Source organism: Culex quinquefasciatus, chromosome 3 (assembly GCF_015732765.1).
Source record: "Culex quinquefasciatus strain JHB chromosome 3, VPISU_Cqui_1.0_pri_paternal, whole genome shotgun sequence".
In the NCBI taxonomy this organism is placed as follows: Eukaryota; Metazoa; Arthropoda; class Insecta; order Diptera; family Culicidae; genus Culex; species Culex quinquefasciatus.
Genome location: NC_051863.1, coordinates 178,882,097 through 178,893,790, shown reverse-complemented (window position 1 = coordinate 178,893,790; position 11,694 = coordinate 178,882,097). Strand labels below are relative to the sequence as shown.

The window sequence follows — 11,694 nt, the reverse complement described above, 5'->3', positions numbered from 1 at the left end:
AATTGCACTGAAGATTACTTACTTTTCCGGCTATTGCTGGCGCGGCCTCGGGCACCTCCCGTCGAAGCGCGTCCTTTGGGTGTTGCTTTGGCGGCCGACTTGCTCGGTGTTTTGCTGGGCCGTGCCCGAGATCGCGACGCCGACGGGCGGACGCTGCTGCTCTCCTCGCTGCCCTGGCCGGGGGACGAGGCACGCGAGGCGGATGGTGTGCTGAACCGGGAGTCACCGTCTTTGCACAGATATTTGGGCTTCTTGAGCAGGTGGTACTGGAACTTGCCCTTGGGTCGTTCCATCGAGGAGGACGACGACTGGCGGCCCGGCGGTCGGCCACGCTTTTTGCTGCCGGACGGGCCCTCCCCGGCAGCGGCCGCCGACTTGCGACTGCTCATATTGTGGTTCACGGGCGGTGAACGATGTATCGGTTGGTTTGATTTGTGATCTTTTTTTTTGTAAATCGAAACGTAAGAGTGGGTTTTTCTACGTTTTTATCTGGAAGTGGAGTAAAAGAAAACAAAACAAAGCTATAATTTCACCAAACTTTTAGGCATCCTCCGCGAACGTCAAAACCTGTACAAAGTTGCTGCCGGATCTTTTCCCGGATCTCTTCCGGGAAATATCCGGCAGGGAAGAAAAGTAATTATTATGTTACATAACGCAACATTTTCTTAAAAAGCACTTATAAACATTTGCGAGCTAGGGTTAATCGTTACACGGTGTGCAAGGGAGCGAGAGTCCACGAACAGGGCATACCCCTTTGTATGGGACCATGCCCCTTGACAAAATGAGTACTATAACGTTTTACATAATACTCCCCTGGCAAGGCCCACGAAAGTCTAAATCTTCAAAATCTAAGAATTTTTATACAGTTTGTAATCCAAAATCCTCGCTAAAATTCACTCCGAAAGAAATTTAATTTCCGATAATTAAAATAATGTCTTCTCATAATTTCGAAATTTCTTGCATAAAATAGGGGAAATTCTCGTATGTTTGGCAGGTTAAGCACTCGCTCCTAACTCCATCCAATTTGCTGATATTCACTATTTGAACAACTAATTTTGCAAAACTTTAGATGCTTGCTTACTTCTTATTGAGCTATTTATCACTCGATTTCAGTTGAAAACGCTTTTAATTAGATTTAATTGAATGCCAAAGTACTGACCTGCCAACATTAGAGGCACGCTGGAATTAGATGCTGTTCCCCTAGGACTTCAAACATTGTGGAATTCAAGAATTTGAGAATATAAGAACTAAGATTTTAAAAATAAAAACATTTAGGAATTTACGAATTTACGAATTAAGGAAATTAAGAATTTAAGAATGTAAGAATGTAAGAATTTAAGAATTTAAGGATTTAAGAATTTAGGAATTTAAGAATTTAAGAATTTAAGAATTTAAGAATTTAAGAATTTAAGAATTTAAGAATTTAAGAATTTAGGAATTTAAGAATTTAGGAATTTAAGAATTTAAGAATTTAAGAATTTAAGAATTTAAGAATTTAAGAATTTAAGAATTTAGAATTTAAGAACTTAGAATTTAAGAATTTAGAATGTAAGAATTTAGAATTTAAGAATTTATAAGCTTAAGAATACTAAAATTATTTTAGATTTGAGATTTTTTTCTATATTGTTTTGAATTTGATATTTTTTTGTTTTTAAATTTTGACCTTGTAATTTTGATTTTTTTAAATCTTCAAATTTTTGGTATTTTGAATTTTAGATTGCTAACATTTTTAATTTCGAAATTTCTGATTTTTTAAGTAAATTTCGGAAAAAAATAATATGTATTTTGATATTTTTTTGTTATAATAAAATCTATTAAAACAATTATTTTTCGAATTTTTGAATTTCAGAAGCTTTGTATTTGGAATGTTCTGATCTTTTTATTTTCGCCAAGAATGATTAAATTTAGAAAAAAAATTATACCGATTAAATTCCATTCCAAAATTCGAAAGTGGAGGCCAGCTTCTGTTACGTCCAATCAAGCTTATATTTGGCGCCCACCAGAACTAGCCCCAATAATAGTTTTTGTTACACATTCTAATGTCTATATATTCGGGAAACGTTTGTAATATTTGAATTACACAATTAAAAATTGAATAAATCCAGTATAAAATTAAAAATAAATAAGGTTAAAAATCATTACTCAAAACTCAAAAGAAATTAAATATTCAGAGCCGGAGATGTTAAGAAATGACAAGAAACATATAAAAAGTAAGAAGAAAATTCAATTATTAAAAATTATGAAATTCTTGCACTCAAAGGAAAAAACAAATTATCGTAATTCCTGATATTTTTCTTAATAACTTGAAACAACCCTGCAGCTGGAGACTGACAGAAGTCAATAGAGGAGAAAAGCAACTCGCGAAAAAAAATTGAGGCTAGGAATTTTGACAGGTATGATTTTCATAAAGTATTCGCCTCCTTTTCTCTCCCACAAAAAAACTGGGGACAAGGTAGCTGTCAAACTAGGCCAAAATGTTAAAGTCACTCACAAAATGAACTTTGAGTGATTTGAGTTCATTTCTGACGTCACGATTTTCTCCTCTTATAGATGTAATAGTCAGGGTGACCACTCCCGACTTTTTCCAGACTTATCCAGAATGCTCAAATAATACGCATTTCTTATCTTAAGAATGATTTCAAACAAAAAACTTTCTATAAGAAAAGTCAATATTAACCACCGAAATAAAAATTAAATGAATTTAAAAATAATCCAAATATAGGCATTTTATGTTAATACAGAAACTAAACAACAATTGAAAAAACTTCACAAACTTCATTTTTATGATTCAGAGTAGAAACACAAACAAAAGTCTTTGAAAAAAATATGGAAAGTTCAACAATACTTATAACATTCATGTTATTTTTTAAATTGGCAAAAGTATAGTTTTTGATACTTCGTTTCAACTGGAAATGACAAAAGACAATCGAATATTCAATTTTGACTAAAAGTCAAAGTAGTTATGGCACAGACATAACCGGAATGGCGTAGACTTACGTAAAATTTAGATATGTGGACATGTGGGTTTTCCATATATTAATTTGAAGAATTAGCTATATATATTGGAAGGAACACCCATTCGAACGGCAAAGAGAGGAAAGAAAGAGACGAAGGAATTTTAGCGAGCCGAATGGGGGGAGAGGGGGCATAGGGATTAGGGGCGAGAGCAGCCTCAGAAAGCTGTGCAATCTGTCGCCCCCGAAGACCAAAATTTGTTCCTGAAATTTAAATTCAAATTAGCTCGCTGCCTCGTCCCGGGTGGGACGAGGGCAACTCTTTCAACACTAGAATTTGATGAGACGTAAATCTTTCAGAAGCGCTCGCCGCGAATGCGACGAGCTAGTTGGATGTCCCAATTGTTTAACAACCAAGGCTTGACCCACGAGAGGCTTTTCGGCGGAAGGCAGCAGGCGCGCGCCTCATCTTGTTGATGCCTCGTCCCGGGTGGGACGAGGGATGGAGATTGAAGCACCTCCGAACCACAGCAACCACGAAAGATCCTAACGGTCCGGCCATCGAGAGGCAACTGGCTGACGGTGACGACGAGAAGGCGATGCGCACTTCTTTTCCAGTTCTGGTCCCTCTCTCCTGCTGCTGCTGCTCTGGGCTGAGCTTTCCTGCTGCTGCTGCTGCCGGTCCGACGTCTGAGACGTGAATGATGGAACGGGCTCTGGCGCACGTTCTTATGTATGATTTCGGCCCGCTACTTCCCCTCCTTTTTCGCGACCGACACTCGGTCGCGTTGCTCGGATGATTTTCCCCTCAAAATAGGTACTTGACATTCCCGTCCGTGAGTGGGAAGCGCTCATTTTGCTTGCAAAATCTCTGCATTTTGAATACATTTTAAAACATTCAATTGTTTCAATAGTTAAACTATTTTGCCAACAATGAAAGTTTTATAGCAAATTGCTGAATAATTTTCGAATCGAATGGCACATAAATCGTGTCGATTCGATTAGAGGGAAGGAAGATATAAGCGTTTGACGGATGACGCAGTAATCCAGGGCCTTCGGCCCGGGTTTTTTGGAATGACACCCCAGTACCTTCGACAAAGACGTAAGTCTACGTCAAAAAGTTAAAGATAACTGAACTTAAAATTTCGTTCTAATTTTTTTTTTTAACTTCATCATCATTTTAAATCAAAGAATGATCAAAACATAATTGCAGAAATTATTCAATCAAAGGATTTAGAAAAATGTCAAGAAATTCATAAAAAAAAAATTCCTGGTTTCCTTTTTAATTTTGTAATTTTTGATATTGTTTTATTTTAAATCAATGTTAATTTATCTAGTGGTCAGTATTAAACTGTTTTTTTTTTTTTTTTTTTTTCAAAGGACATTCAGTTTGATATGATTTTATGTTTTACCACTTATTTTAAGCAAAATGTTTGAAGAGACAATTTTATTAAACAGTTTTGCAAGTACCCTAAATTTCTTGGATTATTTTTTTGCAATTTCAAAATTTTCTTTATGTTTTCAAAACGTAAAATTTTATTCGATATTTAAGTTTTCCGAAAACTGAAAATCAAGCTTTATTTATAGTAATAATTTAACCATACTCTCAAAAAAAGTTTAACGGCAACATTTAAAAAAAAAACATATTTTAATAACTTAAAGAATTTAGCTAAACAATTAAAAATATTTACCAAAAAACCATTGCCAAACTCAATCTGGAATCTGTTTCCAAATATTCAATCTATGTGACAAAATGAAATAGAATTAGGCTCTATTTTTATATTAGTTTTTCATTAATTTTACCTCTTGTATGATAAACAAAAATTTATAGAGAACATATGATTCATGAAAAATATTATGAAGATCTGTGTCAAAGACTCCAATATTAACTAAAGATTTTGAATGTCTTAAACAGCTTTTCCATACTCAAATATATTAAAATAGTGAAAAGAACCTTAAATTTAAAGTAAGTTATTAAAGCAGAATTGAGTGAATTCAATTTGTGAATTGTACAAAATATTACAAAATTATTCAAGAGTTAAAAAATTAATTTTCAATCAAGCATGCTTATAATTCCCGACATTTTGACAAAAAATCATAAATTCCCGACTTTTTCCCGATTTTTGGCGGATTTTGGCGAATTCCCGACTTGAGTGGCCACCCAGTTAGACCAGTTAGACAATTCTTAAGAATTGTTCAATTATTGAACTATTTTCCCCTTGCGACGTAGTTCTGGTCTTCCACTATCTACGTCCAGTCTTCCCCATTACAGCATACTGTCCACTGCCCTGATGCTCCCTCCTCGATCCCCAGCTTTGATTCTAACTACTGACAGACCAGACCAATCAGCATAGCGCACCAGGTACGCGTGCTGTAGCTAGCTACTGATGAAAGGGAAAATCATAGCTGAGAAAAGGTCAATGCGGATGGAGAGCAAATCGAGCTCAGTATCCCCTCAAAAAGACTGGTAGTAAGTGTGAAAAGAAAGTGAAAAATATGAAGTGTACAGAACCGGATGGGGCCGGATCACTCTGGAGAGTTCCGGAGGAAATCAAACTCGGCGGTGTACTTAAAACACGAACTTTTATTCGCCACTCGTAGACACAACGAACTTCTCCAACGGACACTTTATTGGGATCTGACGATAATTACTCTAAACTACATGGAACATACATGGCGCATCGGTGCATTTCGCGCCACCGATCGCAGTTAGCTGAGAGAGTTAATTTTGATAGTGGGACCACAGAGAGACATAAATAATGCGAGAGAAAGAGCGGCTTCAGAACTGCCACCACAACAAGTCCAGAGCAACATTTGAAAGGGGCGGTACGACATTGGCCGTAAGAGCAATGTCGTACCGCCCCTTTCAAATGTTGCTCCAGAAGTATGGTTTAGTACTGCGCGGGGTAGCACCAACCGCGCGTACCACAGTACATTATGAGCCTTCCTTACCCAATTCTTTACATGAAGAAAGGCAGAAAAATGAAACGATAGTATGTCAATGCGGATGGATCGATGATCTCCTCACAATGACAAAAAGGAGAATAAGAAATAGTCAATGCAGATGAACAGCAGGGTTGTTACGGACGGCGCGGATCGCGCGGATGGCGCGGATGGCGCGTATCGCGCGGATCTGGCGCGGATTTGCTGGCTAATTTTGCTCAGGCGCGGATTTCGCGCGGATAGCAATTTTGATAAACAAAATAATTGAAAACGATAGAAATTCTTTCACATTACAAAGGAAAATATTATTAGGAATTAAATGAATTCAATCTTTTTCGTTAAGTGCGAAAATATCAATTTCTAAGAAGTTGTAAATGAAGAAAATTTTCTTCTAAAATTTATTGATTGCTTTTTTTCTTAATACGAAACTTTGAAATAATCTTCAAGGAGCGATTTTTTTAATGTATTGAAATTTGTTATATAAATTTAACATAACATTAGAACTCATTATTATTAAAACATCTGCTTAACAATTCAAAAAAATACCAATTTTTTTAAAATCAAAATAACAAAATTCGAAAAATTACAGAATTTTAAAAATTTGAAGCTATGAAACTTTTTAGATTCTCTATGTTTTTTCAATATAAAAATGTTTTTTTAATTTTTGGTTTATTGAAAAAAATAAAAATTCTGTTGCCACTCTGATTCAGGTAGAATTGATTCTATTCCCAATTATCACAACATGACGAAATCCACTTAGAAATCTGCTAAAATCTCCGTCTAAAAGCAAAATGTAATGTTAAAATTAAAAAAGAAATCTGGAATTCAACTATTTGAAACTTCAGAATTTACAAGTTCAAATCATAAAAAAGAATTCATAATTTGAACTTGTCAAAACATACAGACTCAAAAACTTAAAAGTACGAATTATTCAATTGAAAAATTACGAAAATATTACAATTGATTGTTTGGTTAATTTTAATGTTTTAAGAAGAAATTATTGAATTATTAAATTTTTAAATGATTAAATTATTGAATTATTAAATTTTTAAATTATTAAATTATTGTTAAACTATTTAATTATTAAACTATTAAATTATTAAATTATTAAATTAGTAAATTATTAAATTATTAAATTATTAAATTATTAAATTATTAAATTATTAAATTATTAAATTATTAAATTATTAAATTATTAAATTATTAAATTATTAAATTATTAAATTATTAAATTATTAAATTATTAAATTATTAAATTATTAAATTATTTAATTATTTAATTATTAAATTATTAAATTATTAAATTATTAAATTATTAAATGATTGAATTATTAAATTATTAAATTATTAAATTATTAAATTATTAAATTATTAAATTATTAAATTATTAAATTATTAAATTATTAAATTATTAAATTATTAAATTATTAAATTATTAAATTATTAAATTATTAAATTATTAAATTATTAAATTATTAAATTATTAAATTATTAAATTATTAAATTATTAAATTATTAAATTATTAAATTATTAAATTATTAAATTATTAAATTATTAAATTATTAAATTATTAAATTATTAAATTATTAAATTATTAAATTATTAAATTATTAAATTATTAAATTATTAAATTATTAAATTATTAAATTATTAAATTATTAAATTATTAAATTATTAAATTATTAAATTATTAAATTATTAAATTATTAAATTATTAAATTGTTAAATTATTAAATTATTAAATTATTAAATTATTAAATTATTAAATTATTAAATTATTAAATTATTAAATTATTAAATTATTAAATTATTAAATTATTAAATTATTAAATTATTAAATTATTAAATTATTAAATTATTAAATTATTAAATTTTTAAATTTTTAAATTATTTAATTATTAAATTATTAATTTATTAAATTATTAAATTATTAAATTATTAAATTATTAAATTATTAAATTATTAAATTATTAAATTATTAAATTATTAAATTATTAAATTATTATATTATTGAATTATTAAATTATTAAATTATTAAATTATTAAATTATTAAATTATTAAATTATTAAATTATTGAATTATTAAATTATTAAATTATTAAATTATTAAATTATTAAATTATTAAATTATTAAATTATTAAATTATTAAATTATTAAATTATTAAATTATTAAATTATTAAATTATTAAATTATTAAATTATTAAATTATTAAATTATTAAATTATTAAATTATTAAATTATTAAATTATTAAATTATTAAATTTCTAAAGTACTAAATTATTAAATTTTTAAATTATTTAATCTGGTGTTTTTTTTTAAAGTTCCAATAAACCAAATTTCCAGTTTTTGCTTTTTGGGTGTTTTTAGAACCGCCTTGAGTCAGGGGTATTGAAAAACACCCAGAAAACAAAAACTGAAAATTTGGTTTACTGGTCCTTTAAAAAAAAAACTGCAGAAATTATTATTTTTTTGCCATTTTCTTAGTTCGGATAATTTTCGGAGTCATATTTTAGTTTAGAAAAATTTAGAGAAGAAAATAATAGAAATTTCGTGGTTCGATTTTCCAGAGTTAAGTTTTGGCGAGAATTATCAAGTATTAAATCCCTAGATTTTATAATTTGGTGATTTATTTTATGGCTTTAATTTTTTTTTCTGAATTTGTTTTAAAGCAACGATATTTAAAGTGTTGCAAAAAATGCTAATATTGTTTCAGAAATGGCAATAAAGGTTCCATTTGGTACAGGTGGGATATGAATCCACAACTGATCAACGGTACTGATCCAAATGCCTTCTGTATTATTCTTTTTTCGTTTAAAATTTCATTCATTATGTTACTCTCTTCTATGTTTGTCGCAATTTTTTTTATATGGCGCGGATTTCGCGCGGATTGGGTTTTGGGGTCGGCGCGGATCTGGCGCGGATTTTTTTTCGACTTTTCCGTAACAACCCTGGAACAGCAAATTAAGCTCAATATTCCTCACAAGTTAAATACTTTAAATAATTTAAATGCTTAAAATACTTTAAATACATCATTTACTTCAAATACTCTTAACACTTTAAATACTTCAATTTTTTTAAATCCTTATAGACTTTAAATACCTTAAACACTATAAATACTTTCAAAACTTAAAATACTTGAAATACTATATATTCTTTGAATACTGTGTGAATGCATTGAATACTTTTAATGCTTTGAATGCTTCAAATACTTTAAAAAAATTTAATTTCTAAAATACTTTAGGTACTTAAGATACAGTTAAAACTTTAAATACTTCAAACACTTAAAAACATTTAATATTTTCAATACTTAAAATACTTTCAAAATTTCAAATGAAATGAGAAATGGTGGAGCCGATGGAGAGCAAATCGAGCTCAGAACTTCTTAAAAAACATCAATATAGAAAAAATATTCAGCACCAGGGGCGCAAAAAATAGTTTTAAGCCTAAAATTTTCATCAACCAAGTATACAACATTGAAGGGAACATCCCAAAGCATAAGCCTACTACACTGAATCATAAATTTGTATGATTTTCTATGGTTTTGGCGCATTTTACTCAGGCGGGCCATTCTGCCAACATTAGCTTTAATTACCCAACGCACCCCACACACAGCCACGCATCAAAAACACCTTCCCCTTCCTCGGGCAAGCGGAAAAATTACTTCCAAATTAGGAAAAACTCGTCGACGAGACGAGGAGGAGATTATGAGGAAACCCCCCCATACTTACTTTCCTCCCCCACCCACCTTAAAAGCACAAGATCACTGACACTTCCAGGGTGCAAAATTCGTCAACAAAAACAACAACACAAAAAAAATGACAACAACCACCTCTTCGAAACATTTTCGCCCAAACTGACCCCGTTCCCGGCGACGACCGTCGGGGGGGTTTGGGAAAATCTAGTGAAAATACCCTTCCCCCTCCGCCGCCGTCCGTCACCGTAGCTCGGGGGAGATTAGGAAAGGTTATGTTCCAGAAATTGCGTGGATTGCAAGAACCCAGGTAGAACGGTGGCTTGTTTTTGTTTTTGTGCAATCATCTGGTCCGACGCCGCCGAGTGCGATCGTCCGTCGCAATGGGAAGGATTTTTCGCTCGTCTTTTGTCTCTTGGGAGGAAGAAAAAAAAAATTACCCTCAGCACAGCTCGCTTTTGCTGGCAACCATTTTGAGCCAAGGTGGCGTTGCTTTTCGCCTCTCAGCGAGTCTCGAAAATTCTTGATCCCGCACGCCACTTACCCGGAAATGGTCCTAATCCACGCAGTTCCAACGCGGTCACTTGACTCCGACGGACGCAGACCGTCCTGACACATGTCACGCACGAAGGTTCGACAATTTCCGCGATATTTTCAACCCTGCTCTGCTGCTGGACTTGTTCCGTCGAGGACGCACTAAATTTTGCCTCTGCACGACGGTGACGCGAAAACGTATGAAAAATCACCAAAGTGTGCGCCGACGATAGAAGCTCGTCGCTGATTGGTCGACGCGACCGCCGCCATCTTGTTCTGCCTGCACTGGGCTGTCAGTCGTCGCAAGCTGTCAAAATTTTGCGACTTTTTTTCACTTCTTCCCTCGACGCTCTCGCAAATACAATTCCAATTGATTTCACTTAAATTTCTTTTGAAAAAATCAAATTTGTACCAAAAATTTACTGCCGAAATTAGTCAACCTCGTCGGGTTTTATTTTTCGCTGCGCCAACACACGCACACCACCAACCGCAACGACGACGAGTGTGCGCACTTGCCTCACACACACGCTCACGCTACACTTTTTTTCTTTTGCTCTTCGTATGCTTCGACTCGATTCCAACAGGGTAATTTATCGCGCTCCAGTTTGGACGAAAATGTCCAACCTGATTTTGGCACGCAATTGTGCCTTAATTTATCCAATTACACGCAACGTAAAAATAAATGTCAATTCCTGTTGTGGGTAACACACGGTGGGAGAAAGTTGAAATTTGCCCACTTTTGCACTTTCGACAGGGGGGAGACGGACGTGCGCGCGTCCACCACAGACAAAGCTTGGGACCGTTTTGAAGGTTTGTTGTTCAGCGCGCGGTTCGAAAAAGTCTTGCTTGCTGGGATGTCAGAGCGAGACAGCCCTACCACAACGTGACAGATTTGGCAAGTTTCTCGTATCCACCGACAGATGGCGGTACGGGTCATGGCTTTCTTCTTACCCTGGGACGGGACGGCTGGATAGTCTTCTTTTTGAGTGTTTACGTTTGTATATTTTTCTTCTGTTTTTTGCAAGAAAATTTATCTCGAATAGAGCTATCTAAGCCCGATCTCACGCACACTAGCTTACCATTTGTTTTTGCTGGCGGGTACAAATTTTAACCTAAAAATCCTTCATGTACGTACACGCAATACATGCACACGTAGATAACTCTATACAAATATCAAGAAATCTGTGATTCAGATAGCTTGACAATCCAAATTTTCTTGATGATGTTTTTCAACTCAGTGCTCAAGCATGCGGATGACTTTTTCTTTGGTTGAAATGTTGTTTAGTTTTTCCTCGCATTTTTTTTATATTTGGCCAAGTAATTTGGCTGTTAAAATTTGCGGTTGGACGTGGGTGGAGAATCCTGAGTTTATGTTCCATCGTTTTACGGTGGATCCGTTCAGCTGCCGAATACAAATCACTAGAAATGGTTGGCAAGTCAAAGATGACTCAAGGTCACGCTCGAGGTAAATGATACGATACGATCACGACGAGTCAAAAAATTTTCACTCGAGTTTTCACTTCTTGAATTTTTAATGGGTTTTTTTATATGAAAGATTTTTAATTTTCA

At 32.9% G+C, this 11,694-nt stretch overlaps 1 protein-coding gene across 2 annotated transcripts in view; it reads right to left on the bottom strand.

Annotated features, from left to right (window-relative positions):
- The window catches only part of LOC6043986 (nucleosome-remodeling factor subunit NURF301), a 36,306-nt gene extending 25,364 nt beyond the window's left edge, over nucleotides 1-10,942 (bottom strand). For both annotated transcript variants that reach the window (XR_005278572.1, XM_038263727.1), the window contains exons 1-2: nucleotides 10,136-10,942; nucleotides 23-489 (exon numbers count right to left, since the gene is read on the bottom strand). Coding sequence is in view for 1 of the 2 variants with exons in the window: in XM_038263727.1 (XP_038119655.1) it covers nucleotides 23-389 (367 nt within the window). In the remaining variant the exon portion in view is untranslated. The remainder of the gene's footprint in view (nucleotides 1-22; nucleotides 490-10,135) is intronic.
- Nucleotides 10,943-11,694: the final 752 nt, after the last annotated feature.